At 34.0% G+C, this 18,587-nt stretch overlaps 2 protein-coding genes across 3 annotated transcripts; one reads left to right on the forward strand and one right to left on the reverse strand.

Annotated features, from left to right (window-relative positions):
• The first annotated feature begins 8,935 nt into the window (after positions 1–8,935).
• Positions 8,936–10,256, forward strand: LOC132637410 (transcription factor RAX1-like). The gene is made up of 2 exons (XM_060354499.1): positions 8,936–9,138; positions 9,812–10,256. Exons 1-2 carry the CDS (start codon positions 8,936–8,938, stop codon positions 10,254–10,256), a joined length of 648 nt encoding a protein of 215 aa, XP_060210482.1.
• A 1,365-nt stretch (positions 10,257–11,621) lies between these two features.
• Positions 11,622–17,523, reverse strand: LOC132635859 (vacuolar protein sorting-associated protein 32 homolog 2-like). Of its 2 annotated transcripts, none has more exons than XM_060352439.1 (8): positions 17,312–17,519; positions 17,027–17,162; positions 15,611–15,710; positions 14,231–14,316; positions 14,042–14,133; positions 13,123–13,237; positions 12,839–13,028; positions 11,622–11,873 (listed from the first exon to the last, which is right to left on the reverse strand). In XM_060352439.1, exons 2-7 carry the CDS (start codon positions 17,096–17,098, stop codon positions 12,843–12,845), a joined length of 651 nt encoding a protein of 216 aa, XP_060208422.1. In that variant the 5' UTR covers positions 17,099–17,162; positions 17,312–17,519; the 3' UTR covers positions 11,622–11,873; positions 12,839–12,842. The 2 variants fall into 2 exon arrangements, with proteins under 2 accessions (XP_060208422.1, XP_060208423.1); XM_060352440.1 differs by lacking the exon at positions 11,622–11,873 and adding an exon at positions 11,925–12,179 and having other exon boundaries at positions 17,312–17,523.
• Between the last annotated feature and the right edge of the window lie 1,064 nt (positions 17,524–18,587).

An 18,587-nucleotide genomic window follows, 5' to 3' on the forward strand; every position in this document is an offset into this window, starting at 1 on the left:
AATAATAAGGATAAAATAGGTATAAAATGGTAAATTATGTCTTGGTTTTTCAAACTATATAACTTACAAGTAAAAGTGGACATATATTTTTAGTATAATGGACAAATAAAAATGGACAGAGGGAGTGTATTATAAAAATCTATGTTATTCTATAATTGTTAAATTCAATTTAAATCACTTTACTACTTGAATTGTGATGGAAATTTCGTAAGCATTGCTTAGAAAAAACAAGAAATTTATAATTTATTTTTGAGAACTTGTAGTTTATCTAATTCTACATTTACTTATGGGGTGTATTAACCTATTGAAAAGTTTTTCTATTATTTTTCTTATTTTGATTGGTGTAATTCCCTTATTCAAGATGTTATTTTACTTGTGCAAATTCATTTTTTAATATACATAAGAGATGCAAGTCCCTTGGTGAAAATGTTGATTTTACTTTTGTTGTTAATGGGTATTAATGAGTGTGATTCCTTGTTTAAGATGCTAATTATGTTCGTTTATTGATTTTTGAGATGTAATTTTCATATTTGCAAATAAAAAAAAGCCTATTAAGTTGACCCGAATAAACTAAAAAGAGATGGACCCGATCCAAATATACATTCCTAACAAGATGTACATTGAAGAAAATTATGGCACCCGCCACCTTCAAATCCTAGATCCGCCTCTGATCCAGGTATGATTTCGTAATCAAAATATCAAAGTGATAATTTGTTGCAAAATAAAGAAAAAATCTCTCCATCAACTTACCTGGGGCAAAGACGAAAAACATAGTTTTCTCATCAAAACTGATCTTTTCATTCATTTGATAGCAAGGCAAAAGAGGCACAAATTTCATTTACAAGCTATGTTCATTCCAAGAAACTCCATCGACATCTTCAAAAAATTAGCTAGACGGTGACTTCACCTATTTTTGTTCCTTCAAATAAAAGAAAAGCGAACTACATCTAGGGTGTTCCGGAGCTATCTAATATCTTCATATAGGTTTTGCACAGTCCAAGATGCTGACTTCAGTCCCTGAAGTATGATTATCAATTCCTTTGAATCTGATAGAATATGAACTTTCCTCTATCCTTTGCGAACCGCAATTTGCACTGTCTCTCTAACTGTAATTGCTTCAACAATGATTGGCTTCTCAACCAACTTAATTAGAGAGCCAAAGACATAAAGCATCAAACCACGAGCATCAACTATCACAACACCAATATTGGAATCTTCTGCGTCCCTTTGCACACCTGCATCTGTAAAACACAAAAGGTTAGTAGTCCATCAATTAAATATGTATCATTTTTAGGGTTACTAATAGAGCCAAACTCCCGGTAATCAAATAATGTGTGTGACATGATATTAGAAACACCTCACATTTCATTATTAAAAGCCCAACTATTCCTAGCTTTCCAAATAAACCGCATTAAATGCATAGATAAGTTCAACAGGTTCATTGAATCTGGAAATTGTTTCACATTCAAAAAAAAAAAATCATACCACATACTAGCAAAATTATTAACTCTATGAATTTCAGGCCATAAAACAGGACTTATGTTTCAGACAGCTAGAGATCTAGGGCGGTGAAAGAGCATATGTTCAACAGTTTCTTCTTCAATCCCACATACCCTACATGTTGTATCTTGTAACTTTAGCCTCTTCGCATCACACTTTTTACCGGTAAGGCATTCATCAAACACTTCCTCCAAAAATGATTTAGTTTATTCTTTATGTTCATTTTCCACGCTCAACCAAAATATTTTCGGGAATGACTGGTTATTCGATTCAATTCTATTTCTTCTTTCTTGTGCCTCCAATGAAGATGTTGCTAGGTGATAGGCTAACCTGATCGCGCCTCATAAATTCCACATATTGTAAAGTGCCATAACAATCTATCTTTTCCACCCGACTGAGACAAAGGAATAGAAAGAATAACTTTAGTGTCATTCTCACAAAATAAGCCATTAAGCATATCTATTTTCCAAGTTGAGCTCTCTCTGTCAATCAAATCAACAACCTTATCTCCCTGTCACTATCACTATGAATTGTCACAGGGTAGAAGTTGTCATCCCTAGGTAGTCATGGCTCAGTCCGCACATTCACAAGCGCATCATTAACAATATTCCATATCACTCCCTTTGGTAAGAGGGTCTCTTCCCCACATCAAGCTTCTCCAAATCCATGAAGATGATCCTTTCAAATCTGCATCCATAACAGAAGAATTTGGAGAAAATTTTCTTTTCAAAACTTTGGCCATTAATGAATCTAATTTTTTCTACACTCTCCGTGTCGTCTTAGCTAATAAGGCCATATTGAAGGTTACAAATCTCTAAACCCAAGAGCCCTTTTTTATTTTTGAATCACAGTCTTTCCCATTTCTCTAAATGCATCTTCAATACCCCTCGTCTTGTCCCCACCAAAATCAATTAAACAAAGATGTGATCTCTTTTCAAAAACCATCAGGCATTCTAAAGCATGTCCAGACATATGTGGGTATAGCTGAAAGGACCCATTTTAACAATTCTTCTTTCCCTGCTGGACTTAAAAATTGTTCCTTCCAATTCTTTACTTTTGTCCGGACTCTATCCTTGATAAAAACCCCAACTTCTCCTTCTTCGATCTTCTCACCACTTCTCACCACTGCGGGTAGGCCCAAATACATATCATTGGTACATATTTTCATATTACCAAGCATAGCACAAATAATAATAATAATAATAATAATAATAATAATAATAATAACAATATTTTTTAAGTCGTTTCTTTAATATGGATGCCCCTTCCCCACTCCCACCCCCACCCCTTCCCCTCCCCCCCTCTTTTTTTTATAACGGTGGTGGCCAGACCAACCTGTGAGTGTCTCGACTATTCCAGCTAATACTTGTTATCATGTATAGAGTTACTATGCCCACCAAAGATTCAGGCATATATATGAAAAGAAATTATCAAGTATTTTTTGTATATGTTGAAATTTGAATGTTAATCTCCAAGATTTACACCTACTTTATTGACCACAAAGTCACGCCGTGGTGCCTTACAAATTACAATTCCAAGCTCTTGAGCATTTAAACAAGATGATAATTAAGTGAAATAACAATGAGAAAAAAAGCCCTTTTTATTCCAAAGGGTCACTTTCATATCACTAGTTATCATGGTGCCCTTTTATCCATACTTGAGAAGCATGTTACATAATGTTGGGATCGAAATAGCATGGCGTCATGCGGAAGCTAATAATTGCAAACTTTTAAGGGGATAAATCAGACTACAAAGAACATATACTAAAAAACATAATATTATAATGAGATTGGGTCAAGTGACCTACATGTAATCTAATATAAAAAGAAAATATTAAAACTATGAGAGAGTAAATCTCCCCTTAAACGAAACTCTTTTACTGACTACATTGTGGATGGTATGGTGTTTTTCTAGTTGTGAGAAGGAGGTCTTTAATTTATAGATATTCAAAACTTTTCCTCCAAGAAAAAGGTTACTCAAATATGGAAGATTTATATTTTCCTTTTGAAAAAAGTAAAATCAATTATGGTAAACTCTTTGTCTTTCCTTCAAGCAAAGGTAAAATCCAAATATAGTAAGAAAATCAGGGCAAAACCCTAATAAATCTCCCTTTTTGGCCTAGATTTTCTTGACAAAACTTGATCCGCCCTCTCCACATAATCTTCATCACTACTGCTTGTCATTGTTAAAAATAAGGTTAAAAATTGGTCTTAAAATAATGTCAAAACAAACCTTGAATGACAATGAATCAAACAACAATGAAAAAAACTATAAAAAGGACTTTGATAATATGATAAACTAATTAAAAAATTATTCTAAACCTATTGAGTGAATAAATCTCCCTAAAGCAAAACTCTCTAAAGAACTACATTGTGGATGATTTTTTGTGTCATTGTTGTATGAGAGAGATTCTTCAATATATAGAGGTTCAAAACTTTTCCTCCAAGAAAAGGGTTACTCAAATAAGGAAGATTTATATTTTCCTTTTGGAAAAAATAAAATCAATTATTATAAATTCTTTGTCATTCCTTCAAGAAAAGGTAAAATTCAAATAAGATAAAAAAATCAAGTCAAAACCCTAACACATAATAAACCGACCTTCAGTAGCGCTGTGGAAAAGAATATGGCAGAACAATATACATGCTGTGTACGAATTCCTCAAAGTCAATAATAGGATTCTTCATTGAGTGTAATAAAATGTTTTTAGTGAAGTTGGAAATTGGAATATTGGCTTGTTGCAATTGTTTGCAAATACTTTGTTAGGAGTTAGGACCACTTTACAGGAAAATAGTGTGCAAACACTTCAACATATATACATATATAGAAATTCATATAAAGTACGAGATCAACTTCTTTTGTAACATATGACTAAACGTTTACAATCTTCTTTAGTCTCATTTACTCCGTCAAATAGAAAAAGCAAAAACAAAAACATTTACCTGATCAACTTCTTTTGTAGTAATATATATGATAATCAAACTTTTGAACTCTTCTTTAGCCTTTACCTCGTCAAATAGAAAAAGCAAAATCAAAAACATCGCATAAAATATATAACTACATGAGTATGGGAGAGAAATCCCAGACCGAGGTAATTCATCTTTTGTTTCGATTTAATATGGATAATGCGATTGCATCCTTGAAAAGGAAATAGAAAAATTACTGTAATTGTACCATTCATGTGTGTGTCTTTTATTTTAAAAAACTATTTCTCGAACACATGCGTTGCACGTGTATTTTATACTAATTAGAAGAAACATTTCACAAATATTATAATAAGTGTGCAATGAATTGCACTGAAATTGAAGGGGGGAATGCAAGCTCAAACTTATTAATAATGAACTTATTCGACTGATATCTGTTGTCATTGCAAAATACTATGATACTGAGAAATCGCTATTAAAATTTGTAAAAAGTAATGTCCGAACGACTTCAATTATACAATTCTTATATTATATAAAGTATTCAACTTGACAGTACCTCCTTTTATTTATATATCAACACCACATAATTAATTATGAATTTGAGCAATGTCGACTATGGGTACAATTGTTTCATGTCCTAAAAGTTTTGGCTTGTTTTTAAGAAAATGTAGCCTCATACTTTCTTATTGTCGCTTACTTCTTTGTGCATTGATATTAAATTTCACCTTGTATTGATACAAAAAAAAATTGAAATTTTCTATCTTTGATGATGATAAATCTCTTTAGCCAATTATAAGTTCTAAACTCTATCAAATTGAGTATCGCGAAACATTTAGGCATTGTTTAATTGGGAGTATCTTCATCAAATATTTAACATTGTTAATACAATATTCGGTTTCACTTTTTCTTTCTTAGCATTATTTAATATAATGTTTGGTTCTACTTTTCTTTTCCGCATAAGCACATCTACTATATTATTCAAAAAAATTATTTTTGTTAGATGAAAAGGATAATGCACATATTAGACGTGAAGAGATATCATTTTATAGCACAACAATGAAAAAAAAATAGAATTTAATTTAGAGAGTCAATCAATTTCAAAATCACAGGTTATTTGAATTCTTTCTCACGTATAAAGTTCATGCTATTATCATATCAAGTAGTACTAAATTACAACATTTTTCTGTGTTCAATGAAAAAAAATTAGACTAAAAAATTAGAGTCAATCAATTTTAAAATCACAGGTTATTTGAATTCTTTCTCACATATAAAGTTCATGTTGTTATCATATCTAGTAGTACAAAATTACAACATTTTTCTGTGTTCAATCTCTCTCGACTTAAGTCTTGTTAATTCTATGCTCATTCAACATAATTATAAAATGTATTCACATAATTCACATAAGTTGAAAGAAAAGACTTACTTACAAATGAAATGGAGAAATCATAGTTCCTGTTCTAGCTTGGAGAAACTCTATAGGTCTACACCAATAAGCAAGATGCTTGCCTCCAACACAACAATTTGTTTTCTACTCTCCAACCCAACTAAGATACAAAGAGAGTAAATTGAAAGCCATTGATGACACAAAAATTGGTGTCGAAGAGCTTGTTGATGTGAAGTTCGAGGATAGTGAAAGTTGAATCTAGTGACGACTCTTATTCCAGCATCAAACAATTCTATGTACTTCTCCATATCTCTTCTGCAAACTATTCGAGACCTAAACGGAAAAAATAAATAAAGATTAAATAGAATTTGCTAAAAAAACATTCCAGATTAGCAGAGCCTATAAAGATAGAGAAAGCGCGTAAGACTAGAGGAAAATGAAGCCCCTTTCTTGCTTTTTATATTGTTTTTGCTAATTGGCATTGCTTGAAATAAGCACATTTGTTAATTAATTAATCAAATATACTTAATTATTCAATCCGCCCTCTCAAATTCTCTAGACATTTTGTAGCAATGAAGAGGAGGCTATTGGTTTAATAACTGTAGAACGTGGAAGAGACGCATGAGCTTCAGTAGAGAATCATTATTTAGTTGTAAATGATGGAGTAAATAATTAAGCTTGACACGTTTTGGGGGAACTGAATTGAGCATTAAAGTAGGACTAATAAACTTCTTATACAGCCACCCTTTATGTAATTTTATTATTACTATTAAATAGATCTTTAATTAGGTTTTCAATAAATGTTGGGTCGTAAATGCATTTCTGCTGCCGAACTTGTGTTTCAACATTTATGTAATATAAGATATTACTATTTAGTTAATGTTTTATTATTTTGCTTTACTGCGGGGGTAAATTATAATAAAACTTTGAATATAGGAGTTTCCCACTTTTAGTGTAATATGATATGATATAGCGCACTATGAGAAATGAAATTTTCAATGACGACCCACAAAGTCGCTCCGAAAAGTCAGATCTAGACTTTTTAAATTTCATAGAGATGTTCTAGGAAGAATGATGTTCCATGGGAGCTATGGGACATCATCGACAACATTCAAGGGATGCTTTCTCAACTGGAAGACTGGTCAAGTCACCACTGCTTCAGAGAACGAAACAAAGCTGCAGATTTATTGGCTAACTGGGGTTTACAGTGTAATGGAGATACTTTTGAAATACTATACAGAACATTCCAAGAGAGATCAGGGGAGCTATCAATGTAGACAGAATGCAATTAACATCTTTCAGAGTGAAAACTCACAGGAATGCCTTTTGCTTAAATAGACAAATGTCGGCTATATAACTTTAATGTGCCTTAATAGGTGATTACTGTTTTGTATAGGAGAGACTGGTAGAATGGAGCATGTTCCACTCTATGTAGGTGCAGGGAAATTTACTCTTTCCACAACAATTAGTGTCGCCTAGAAAACTTCTTTCTTGTTTTTACAACGACTACGGTCGTTATTAATAATTTTTTATTGCGACTTTGTTGCTACTAAAAAGGTCAATATCTTGTGACGTTACAATACTGAAAGCCTTACTTTTTGTGGTGATTATATTAGCTTCCACGGAAATCCCTATTTTGACAACCCAACTGTACAGTAACTTATCAACATTGCGTGGCGATCACCATGAAATAAATTCCAGCCAAATTTTCTTTTTCTTGGCGAAGGAATAAATAAGAAAAAGAAAATTTGGCTGGAATTTATTTCATGGTAATCGCCACGAATGTTGATAAGTTATTGTACAGATTGAATTGTCAAAATAGGGATTATCGTGGAAGCTTATATAATCACCGCAAAAAGTAAGGCTTTCAGTATTGTAACGTAACAGGATATTGATCTTTTTAGTAGCAACAAAGTCGCAATAAAAAAGTATAAATAACGACCGTAGTCGCCATAAAAACAAGAAAGAAGTTTTTTTGGCGACACTGATTGCTGTGGAAAGAGTGGGATTTTGTGGCGGCGACCATGATTGTCATTGAAATCTGTCGTGCCAAATTCAGTTGCCACAAAAATTGAGTTAGTCAATGAACCGGTTAATTGAAATGGCGCGATGGATAGATGTTATAGATGATGAATCAATTTTTGTTCTTCCGTGGTGATCTTTCGGATCCTAAACCATTTGAAAGAGTCAGGGCTTAGAAAGGCAAAATGATGAAATAGGTGATATCCTTGCTTCAATGTACCTAGTCTTTCTGCAGTCATAAACTCAACAAATATGGCAGCTAAATCACATGTCAGGACTGCAACTTGATTCTTGCTCAGGACTTCTAACTTCTAATCATTTTTGGTACAAATTAATGAAATTGGGTACAACAAGACACCAAATGTTTTTTCATACAACATTAGCATTACTGCCATGTAGATTGAATTAAGAGAAAATTTGTTCTTCTAATTATGTTTTCATAGTTGAGAAAAGTACAGAAATTAGAAGAATGAAAAGGCAAGTTCACTAGTGTTCGCTGCAAATTTGGGCAGTATATATATAGTAAAAACATAAGCTAACATGTCAAGCAAAGTGTCCAAAGTAAAACAAAATTAGAGGTATTGCCATTTCAAGAAATCAAGGGGGACAGGCACCAAATAAATTTCTTTCTTTGTCTCTTGGCAGTGTCAAGATTTAAGAGGCAGTGATCACCAAAAAACAGAGTCAGCGGCACATATCCTATCTACTAGAGAAGTGGCTTCCGGTCCTTAGAAAAACTATGACTAGTCAGGAACTGCATAAGAGAAGAGACGGCGTAAGTAACAAAGCGCATAAATAGGTGGCGGAGATCCGCAAAGCTAACCGGATGTCTTGGGCTTAGGACAAGGAGCATCTGGAGTCTCTTAAAAAGGGACAAAGATTAATTAATACCATGTTTACACCGATCCCATTATATTGTCAAATGGTCAATGAATTAAAACTCTTCTAAGTGTGTTTGTTATGATTATTGATTCTATTACCCTAATTGATTTACCTAGATTGTCAGCATCCCGACCCCAACTTATTACTTAATTACCCTCCCTCTTTTTCTATATATACACGTGTGTGCTACAGTCCTTTGCACACTCAAAAGTGACTTAAAACAAGCATGGGAAGGACACCTTGCTGTGATAAGAGCAAAGTGAAAAGGGGACAGTGGTCTCCAGAGGAAGATGAAATTCTCAAGAATTACATCCTTAAGCATGGCAATGCTGACAATTGGATTACCCTTCCTCACAGAGCTGGTTCTGTTTCTCTTTCTTTCTTTCTCATTTCTCTTTTGTTTTGTTGTCTGATTTGTCGTGTTTCAAGGTTTGTTTTGTTTATTTTCGCATGACACCCGGTTATTTCGCTCCTAACACCCTCTTATCATTCTTGATCGTTGTGTTAGTCAAACAAATTTGGTCGAAAATAAGTGTCGCTAGAGGAACTAAGAAAACATTAATTATTTTTCCCCCTAAATCTATTCTTGCTCCAACAAACGATCTCTGTACAATTTTCTAAGAAGTGTCTCTCTTTAATTCGTTTTGAGAAGAGATATAGTGTAATCTAGTCAAATGATCCATATGATTATTTTTATTAAATGATTTTCTTAATTTATGTGCTAAAACTTAAACGACATTTCAAAGGGAACATTAAATTGACTCTTAAAATACACCATACATTATGTATCTAACCTATTTTTACCATTTAGTTGCTTTTGTTTGACACTAAGGATCAATTTATTCATGCACAAAATGCAGGCCTAAAGCGTTGCGGCAAGAGTTGCAGGTTAAGATGGCTGAATTATTTGAGACCAGATATCAAACTTGGAAATTATACACAAGAGGAAGACAACCTTATCTGCTCTCTCTACACTCAACTTGGAAGCAGGCTAATTCTTGCTCTTCAACTATTTTCTTAATCTGATCTTTTCCCATTTTAATAAACAGTTTTAGTAATTAAAAGGGACCCCAAGTTTCTTTATCTTATTCTGATTTTGCAGATGGTCTGTCATAGCATCTAAGCTTCCAGGAAGAACAGACAATGATGTCAAGAATCACTGGAATACCAAGTTGAAAAAGAAGATGCTTTCAGCAACAAAAGCCAACTTTGATGATGACAATAGCAAGGAAGTTTTCAATTCCTCAAAACAAGCAGCCTATTCTCCAATGAGATTTTCATTTCCAAGTTGGGAGTCTGCTGATAATGATAATACAAAAAACATGGTTCAAAATGACCAAAAATATCCAAGATTCACTCAGGACCACTCCAAGATTTCGCCTTCCGAACAAGGATCAATGATTTATGGAACACCTTCTTCACTTGATGATCTTGCATGGTTTGAAAGGTACTTTCCAATGGATTCATCCAACACTGATGATACTATGGGTGGCAATGGCATATGGACTCAACAAGAAGAAATTGATTTTCCACCCACTTTCGGCTGATTCGCTTAATTACTTCTTGGAACTAGAATATGTTAGAAATTTGCATTAGAATTATTGAAATACATGATTAAACACTACAACAAAATATGCTTTTAGCGGCAATTAATTTGCGGCAATAACTTAATTGCCGCTAATTATATTCTAGAATCGATTATTACCGGCAATACCAAACTTTAGCCCTAACAACAAATGCCGCTAAAGGCTTTTGCGACCTTGGATCTAATGGAATTAACCAATTGCTGGTAAAGGTTTTTGTGGCAATAAGCTTTTGCGACCTTGGATCTAATGGAATTAACCAATTGCTGATAAAGGTTTTTGTGGTAATAACTATTGCCGCTAAAAGAAAAATATATTGCAACTAAAAGCCTCTTTTGGTGTAGTGAAACAGCAGAAGTTATGTGGAAATACAAAGCAGAAGTAATCTCTTATTTAGTAGTATCTTTTTAGATGATTTATTAGTAAAATGTGAAGGTGATGTTAAGTAGAAAGAAACATGAGAAGTGTACAGCATTTTGAAGAACAGGAAGTGTTGTGTTTATTATTTCAGTGATTCTGGCTTTTGCAGTTATGGTGGCTTTTCTCTTTCTGCTTTCACTAGTTTTTAGATGAAAAAATTTAGCACTCGTTGAAAAGAAAAGGGAAAAGAGAGTAAAGAAAACAAATCTAATGATTAGTTTGAACAGGTCGTCAATGATGACTAAGAACCTGTTTGGATTGACTTATTTTAAGTGTTTTTAAGCCAAAATAGTTTTTAAGTACTTTTGTAATGTTTGAATAAAAAAAAAATGTTTTTAATTGTAAGCCAAAATAATAAAAATAAATCAAAAGCCATAAATTAGAATTTCTAACTTATAAAGTCAAAAATCATAAACTCATCCAAATACACTCTGAATCTGCTTGTTTATTGTGGAACAAATAGTCATAATTACGTGGCTGATGTTTCACAAAAAAACAAATGATGAAACTCTATCTTAAAGTAAAATATATTAATTCGGAAGTACCTTGTAAACAGAAATAACTACACCCACACCTAGTTTTTACCCCAAATATATGAAAACATGAAATGCTCCTGTCAAATAAGACCTTTGACATCAATGTGGTTAATTACTACGTATTCTCACATCAATTGATTACTATATAACCAGCTATTTACTTCATATTAACTGTGTTGTGCCATTTTGCCATGTGAATGGAGGTCCTTGATTTGAATAATACTCAACTCTTTCGTTTCCATCTTTTTTTTTTTTTTTTTGACACTTAGTTCTCACTCTTCTGCAAAATCATTAGCAATAACTCCTGAATTTTTTAACCTTTGCATAGAAAGTTTAATGACTTCGAAATATTTCAATCACAAATAACCAAGTCTTGAAAAATCAATACAAAGTTTTTATATAGCATCTTTTTTATGTTTCACGGAGTAGCAGCATGCTTTTTCCCACCACAACTTAACATAAAATATAAACTCATGTCCTGTCATTTACACAGTTACTTTTGATCCTGCATGCATCCATAAGAATTCAACGTGAAAACTCGAGGGAAACTAGAGTCCCCAAGGTATAACCCTCCACCACAAGAGTACATCAAGCCTTTACATTGTCTCGTGGGAGGCAATGGGAACTGCAAAAAACACCAAAAAGAAGGAAGCAGTCAAGAAAGTTGAAAGCCAACCACATGAATCCATCATAAAGACTGCAAACACTCCAGCTGCACCATTGCGGTGAACCGAAAGGTTTCCTTGTTAGTAGTACAAAAGTAGTTCTACTATTAAGATGTTTGCAGCTATGAACATGAAATCCCGTGAAAATGAAAAACACGGTCCAACAATCACGGACGTTACTTTCATTTAAAATCTACACAACTTTGTTGAAACGCAGCACATCTATCTGTCCCCAGCGTCTTTTTTGTACTCATTAACAGATCCTTCTGAAAAGCGAGAACTAATATCTCCAGTTAGAAGCAACGAAAAGGAATTGGCAAAAATGCAGGATCACTGTTTGTTACTTTAAATGGGGTTTCCAATAGGGTAGAGAACAAAGTGAGGGAAGAGAAATCTTTAGTTGGTTCTCAACACTAAAGAGTCGAGAATGGAATCATATTAGCAAACTGATAAGCAAATAGGAAAGAGTCTAATTGCATCACACACATTTATCCTGTTATCCATACCCAAACACGGGAGGTGAAAGTGGGGATCTGAGTCTGAACAATTTCTTTCCAATAAAACAAAGTTTGAATTGCACAACATTCATACCCTGCTAAGCCTATTTTGAAAATTCCTTTGCCTTAACTTGAGATCATACAAGTTAGAAACCTAAGAGCAATATTAATTGATAGATAAATAATCCACGTATAAGTGATGAAACTGGATAGTAGTTACCACCCACAAAACCCCGACCCAGGGACTAACGCTACTGCAAGTGCACCACAAAGGAAAAAAATAGGAAAGTAAGCATAAAACTGGAAATGTTTTCAGATATATCTAAATATAGCATGTCTCAGCTGTAATTTGCACATTTAACAGAAAATTTTAAATTCACAAATCAGAAGTTTCTTGACTCAACACTCAGAACGTGAATGGAAATGACCTGTTCAAAGAGCCATTTCAGCCTGCAAAGCGGCAAGCTCATCTTCTTCTGCCTTCTGAGCAGCAGGACGCACTTGTTGCCTTCCAGCAGGTACACTAATCGGTGCAACAGGAGCAGTTGTAGCAGGCTGAAGGAGCTGTTCCTCCAATTCAGCTCCTTCCAGTTCTTCAAGTTCTGCCTCCAATTCATCCTGCAGAAACAAACATGTAAATTCTTGTCCTGAAAGAGTAAATTATAACATCTTAAGAAAAAGAAAAAAAAAGTAAGGAATAAGTCGGACATACTTCATCAAAATCAGCAGCTGAACCAATTGGTGTTGACAATGCTTCCTGAATTATTTTCATATTCTCAGTCTGCTCATTGATCTCATCCATTGTTTTGTCGACATCGTCAATATTCCTGAAAAACAGAATATGTTAGCGAATATAAGGGACAAAACCTCTCAGTTAACAAGAAAGCCATAACAACAAACTGAATTAATTACTAGGAAGTATTGGACAGCCCATAACTTAAGTGACATTACAGACATCAAGTTGCGTATGTGTGGGTGCTATAAGAAACTACACTCGTGCGTGTGCTTAAATAGCATATGGCAAGCCCGCAACTCATAAATAAAAGATATGAAGTGTTATGGAATTTAAGATTATTGACATCTATTAAGGTCACGTCAAAGAGCAAACCTCTGTGGTGATTCAGTAAGGACAGACCATTTCTTTTAAATCATGAAAGAACATTACAAGGTAAATTTAATGATTTAACATGGAGAAAATGACAAAAATGGTCCCTTATTTTCGGTAGTAGGTTCAAAGTAGTACCTTTAGTATCAACTGAGCAGTTTTGGTCCTTTAAGTTTGCCAAAAGTGAACACTATTGGTCTCCATCAGATATTTACGGAACTCTGATTGTTAAATTTAACCGGAAATGTGAGGGAAAAAATTAACAATCACAGCTTGGTAAATATTTGACGGAGACCAAAATTGTACACTTTTGGCAAATTTAAAGGACCAAAACTGCTCAAGTAATACTTAAGAGACTATTTTGAACCTACTACCAAAGGTAAGGGACCATCTTGTAAAAGTCCTGACTTGGAGATCTCTCATTTGCCACTTTGATCAGTTTGTATTTTTCTAAGTTTTTCTCTGCCAAAGTAGTTGCATCTACAGAAGAAAGAGCACTAAATAACACACTGCACATGAAACTTACGTAGCCTTTTGCATAGCTTTCATTGCAGCTGCTCCGGTTCTTAGAGCATCAACAGTCTCCGTTGTGGCTTTTGCACCTTCTAACATTATCATCTGAAACCAACACACAAATAAATGAAACCGTGTCTTCGTGCTGTTATGATACACGGTCGTGCAAAGATACCGAGATGTAGGAACACATGAAGAGCACCTGATCATGAATACGCAATTGAAAGTTTCCAAGCTGCTCGACTTGCTGCTCATAAAGCCTTTTCCTTTTCAAACATTGTATTGCCGCTAAAAATAAAAGAATTCTGTTACTGCTGTCAACAAACTAAATCTGAGAATTTAGCAAGGGAAAAATGACTCAAAATACAAGAACATGACTCATAGCACCATCCTATAATATAGTATGTCCTCGGCTCCTCGCAATGCTAAAGGCAGTAAAAACTGAAATCCATGTGCATGAGCGAGAATGATAAACCATGTTTATTCCTTTTCTTTAAGGTGGAAATATCCAGTAATACAGGAAAATGAAGAAAGATATCAAGAATTCAATTAGATCAGCCAGGATCAAATGCAGTTTTCATTGGAAGCATCTCTAAGCTTCTATCATTCTCTAACCAGTTCATTCAGAGGAAATACATTGTTATCTCTAACTATTTACATGTTCTATGATACCTCCAAAACAAGTCAAACTTTAAGTGGCAAGACATCATAGTTGTACAAATGATTTGGGGTCCGAACAGAAAGGAACACTTTTAAGGATTCGTACAACTGACCCCAGTTTTGTATGGAATTGAGACCTAGTTGATTGGTCGATCATGTCTTACATATTCTCTATAGCAAGAGAATTTGCAAAGATAACCATTGTAACCTACAAGCAAAAGGACTTAGGTCTCTCTTATTGTACGATAACTCTGCTAAGCTTTAACTATGAAAATTTCTTTTGAAGCATTCCCTCTTTAGGAAATAAGTAGATAACTAGTTAGAGATCAAAGACTCATATGAGCACTAATAACTTTCTTTTCCATTTTGTTCTTTACTTTGAAATGTCGAATAGACATTAATTAGACCTTAAGTGGAATAAAGGAATTTGTGAAATGACAAGGACCTCAACGGATAACCTCATGTATCACTGCTAACCAGCCAGGCAGAAAATCAGAAAGGATAACATCACGAAGACAACCAATATGTATACTATTTAAAAAAAAAAAAAAAATCATAACGTACCAACGGCATAAATAATTTTTCACCTGTTAACCCAAGTTGACCATACATGGACTATCTTGTCTCACACACAAAATGACAAAACACAGTCAAATCATCAAATCTATCTGATGTTACTCGATTCCCGAGATCATGCAAATACATGGGAATAATGAGCATTAAACATCCAGAGTATTTTTCATAGTATGTCGCATCATTAAGTGCATGACAATAACATATATCTTAAGACAAAATTATCAATGTAAGAAGTACGCATAGACTGTCTTTTTCTTTTTCCTAATCTCAAAAAAAGTATTCATATCTAGTGAACTACATAGGAAGAATGAATATCATCTTGTCAATGATTTTCTATAGAACATACCCCTTTTGTTTTTTGCTCTAGTAAATTCCTTTGCTTTTTCAACCTCGCCAGAAGCCTTCTTCAGTAAAACCTTCTCCTTTTTCTCAAGCATCTCAAGAGTCTGTACAACATAACCAATATAAAATTTAAGCTCTTTATCATTCGCCCAAAAATTTTAAACAAGCTAATAACTTTTGACTGAAATTAACAAGGAAGTTAGTATAAAACGATTTAGCAAACCAGGGGACAGAAGATAGCATTCAATTTCTTCACCAAAATAGGAGGAAACAAGGATATAACGTTTAAACCCCTCTGGTGCTAGCTTTCCATTTGTCTTCCTAGATCAAATAAGTTGGTCCAAAAGTAAACCGTGCCTGAGTTCAGAATGAAATAACATGAATAACTATCACAAACACATTTGGCAAAATTCCCACAGCCTCAATGAACTTGGCCTGAATTAAGACTAGGCCAAACTGCTGCGACCTCAAAACTATAACTTTTTAGTTCAACCATTCCTTGCACATGATATCTCCATTGTTTTAGAAAAAGAAACACTGGAAGCTCGTGTTGTAGAAAGTAGAAGAAAAATCAGACTGTACAAATTTGAAGTTTGCTTCTCCCAATTAAGGCGCGGTGAAAAATCCACGAAAGGACAATATTTCCGCTCCTAGATAAACGAAAGTACCAGACTTTGCAGCCCAGCTGTTCAGGAGAGGGTAAGTCTTATGTGGTCACACATTCTCTCAAATACAATCGGGTTGCAAAAGAGTAGCCACCTGTAGAATCTATCATATCCACCTGCGGCAGGCGGCAGCTAAAATCTAGCACACCCAAATTAGTGTGTATAACCTATGTCCGTTTCGCTCCTTTTAACATTAGTTTCAACCTGAGCATAAAATAGAGGTGTTGCCCGTGAGCCATCCAACTCATACAGAGATCTGAAGCTAACTTGCTCTCTGCCAGCCCCTTGGGGTTATTAGAAGGAGCACCATTAACACTCTTGTGTCTGTGAATTACATTCACATGCATTATGACTCATTATTCTTTCTTATATTCCTCTTGATAGATCAGGCTGCAATAGAAATAGATACAATTTCCGAAAAGGCGCAGACTTTCAGTTCAAACAACAAAAACATAAACTAACCAGAGAAAACAGTTAATTACCACGACAACAACATATTGAAGTGCAGAATTACAGCAAGTTTCTTTCTTGCAACAAATTCCACTAAAAGAACTTCACATAACTTCAACTGAATCCAGTTACAGAACTCATTTGCTACAATAATAGCATAGCTAATACTAGATTCCTCAACCCCTCCATAACCAGCAAGTAACACAAAATTCCATCACCATCAAACCTTAGAAGTAAATATTGAACATTTAAAAACAAAATAAAAACAAAGTCTAAGGAAAAAAACCAAGAAAGCAAGATCATACCTCATTTAACTTGTCTAGCGTAGCTAGAGCATTAGTTTCTTGTTTAGGTTTTCCAAACATTCGGGTAAACATTCTTGATTTTGTTAGCAGCAATAACAATCCAAAAATGGTTCAAAAAATCAAAACTAGTTAACTCCTGCAAGAAAATTCGATGGGGTTCATTAGATCAGCTGAAAAATACAATGAATACATGAATCTTGAAAAAATTTCAAGAACTTCTGTAAAATAATTATAGATACATGTTTGTTTTATTATGTGTTTGAGAGTAGAGTTTGATTGACTGACCTGAGAAAATTTGAGGGGTTTTGATAAATTGGAATTAATTCAGGTTTTGACCTTTGAAGTATGTAATGATCTGAGAAATTTGTCAAGAAATTCAAAGGTTGGATCCTTTTGGCAGAAGGAGACACCAGTGTTATGAGTCACAGCCTGTGGTTTAAGCTTCTCTGACTGACCAATGGGATTTTCTTTTCTTTTTGTTTTTGAGAGTAGAATGGGTCTTGAGAACTTTCACTCCTTTAACTTTGACTTATAGATCAAAAATGCTCCCCTCCAAATTTACAATCATAAATATTTTCCCTTTCCTCCAAGAAATACTTATTTTGCCCTTTAAATTATCAATGCTTCTTTATGACTATGTACCTTTTTTTGAAGGTCAAATACATACATAGCCCTCTTAAGCTGGACATCAACGGTTGATGAGACGTTTTAACTTTGAAAATGACCAGATAGATAAATCAATATATATAATAAAGCTAGGAATAGTCAATCCTATGTGGCACCTCTCTATAGTCTCCATTCATATTTATCTTTTTTCTTGTTTTTTTGGCATTTTCTTCTATTTTTTTCCTATCTAATTTAATGGGAAATGCCTAAATGTCATTATTAAATAGAGGACTGTTAGATATAAACTGAAAAGACTCATAAATTCTGTTATCAACTAGAAAGCCAAAAATCTCCGCCCAAAAAATAAGAAAGAAGAGAACCTGTTGGGCTCATCCAATGCGTTTGTCACTTTTTGCTTCGTTTGGGAGTGGCAACATGGTTGAGAGGTAAACTTTGATTTTTGTTTAAATCTATTGAAAATCTCAAATAATACATGTTTTGTTCAACAACAAAAAAGTTTTTGCTCATCCAGTAGCCAATAACACGTTCACATTTATCTATTTTGGTCGTTTTGGGGTGTCATTTGTCTACTCTGTTTTATTTCATCTCTTTGGGTTTGTATGGTTATGAATAATCCCTTGTGGGAGTACTATTTTCTTCTTAATATTCTTGTGTTTAATTCAATGACATATTGACAAGTAATAATTTACTTTAAGTGATCTGTACGTCCAGATTCGCAAATCACAATCACTTTTATAGAATCACAAGGCATTCTATCTTCACTTATTGAAAACTAAGAGAGTAAGATACCTTGCAGGAGCCGCCGCAAGCACTGAATTTCATCGTCGAATTATTTCTTAATAGCAGCAGTAGCAATGAAAGTGAGCGATTGTGAGAAACGGTTCTTCAAGGACCTGTGGTAGGACATTTTATTTCTTATATTATGATGTGTGAT

This window comes from Lycium barbarum, chromosome 4, assembly GCF_019175385.1.
Source record: "Lycium barbarum isolate Lr01 chromosome 4, ASM1917538v2, whole genome shotgun sequence".
NCBI lineage: Eukaryota > Viridiplantae > Streptophyta > Magnoliopsida > Solanales > Solanaceae > Lycium > Lycium barbarum.

What these genes read in the sequence shown, in the direction of transcription:
- LOC132637410 (XM_060354499.1), top strand. Translation starts at nt 8,936, where the DNA reads ATGGGAAGGACACCTTGCTGTGATAAGAGCAAAGTGAAAAGGGGACAG. An exon ending in CTGATTTGTCGTGTTTCAAG is followed by an intron (nt 9,139 to 9,811) that starts GTTTGTTTTGTT and finishes CTGATTTTGCAG; the next exon opens with ATGGTCTGTCATAGCATCTA.
- LOC132635859 (XM_060352439.1), bottom strand. Translation starts at nt 17,098, where the DNA reads ATGTTTACCCGAATGTTTGGAAAACCTAAACAAGAAACTAATGCTCTA. An exon ending in CGCTAGACAAGTTAAATGAG is followed by an intron (nt 15,711 to 17,026) that starts GTATGATCTTGC and finishes TATGTTGTACAG; the next exon opens with ACTCTTGAGATGCTTGAGAA. An exon ending in AAAGCTATGCAAAAGGCTAC is followed by an intron (nt 13,238 to 14,041) that starts GTAAGTTTCATG and finishes TCTGTTTTTCAG; the next exon opens with GAATATTGACGATGTCGACA.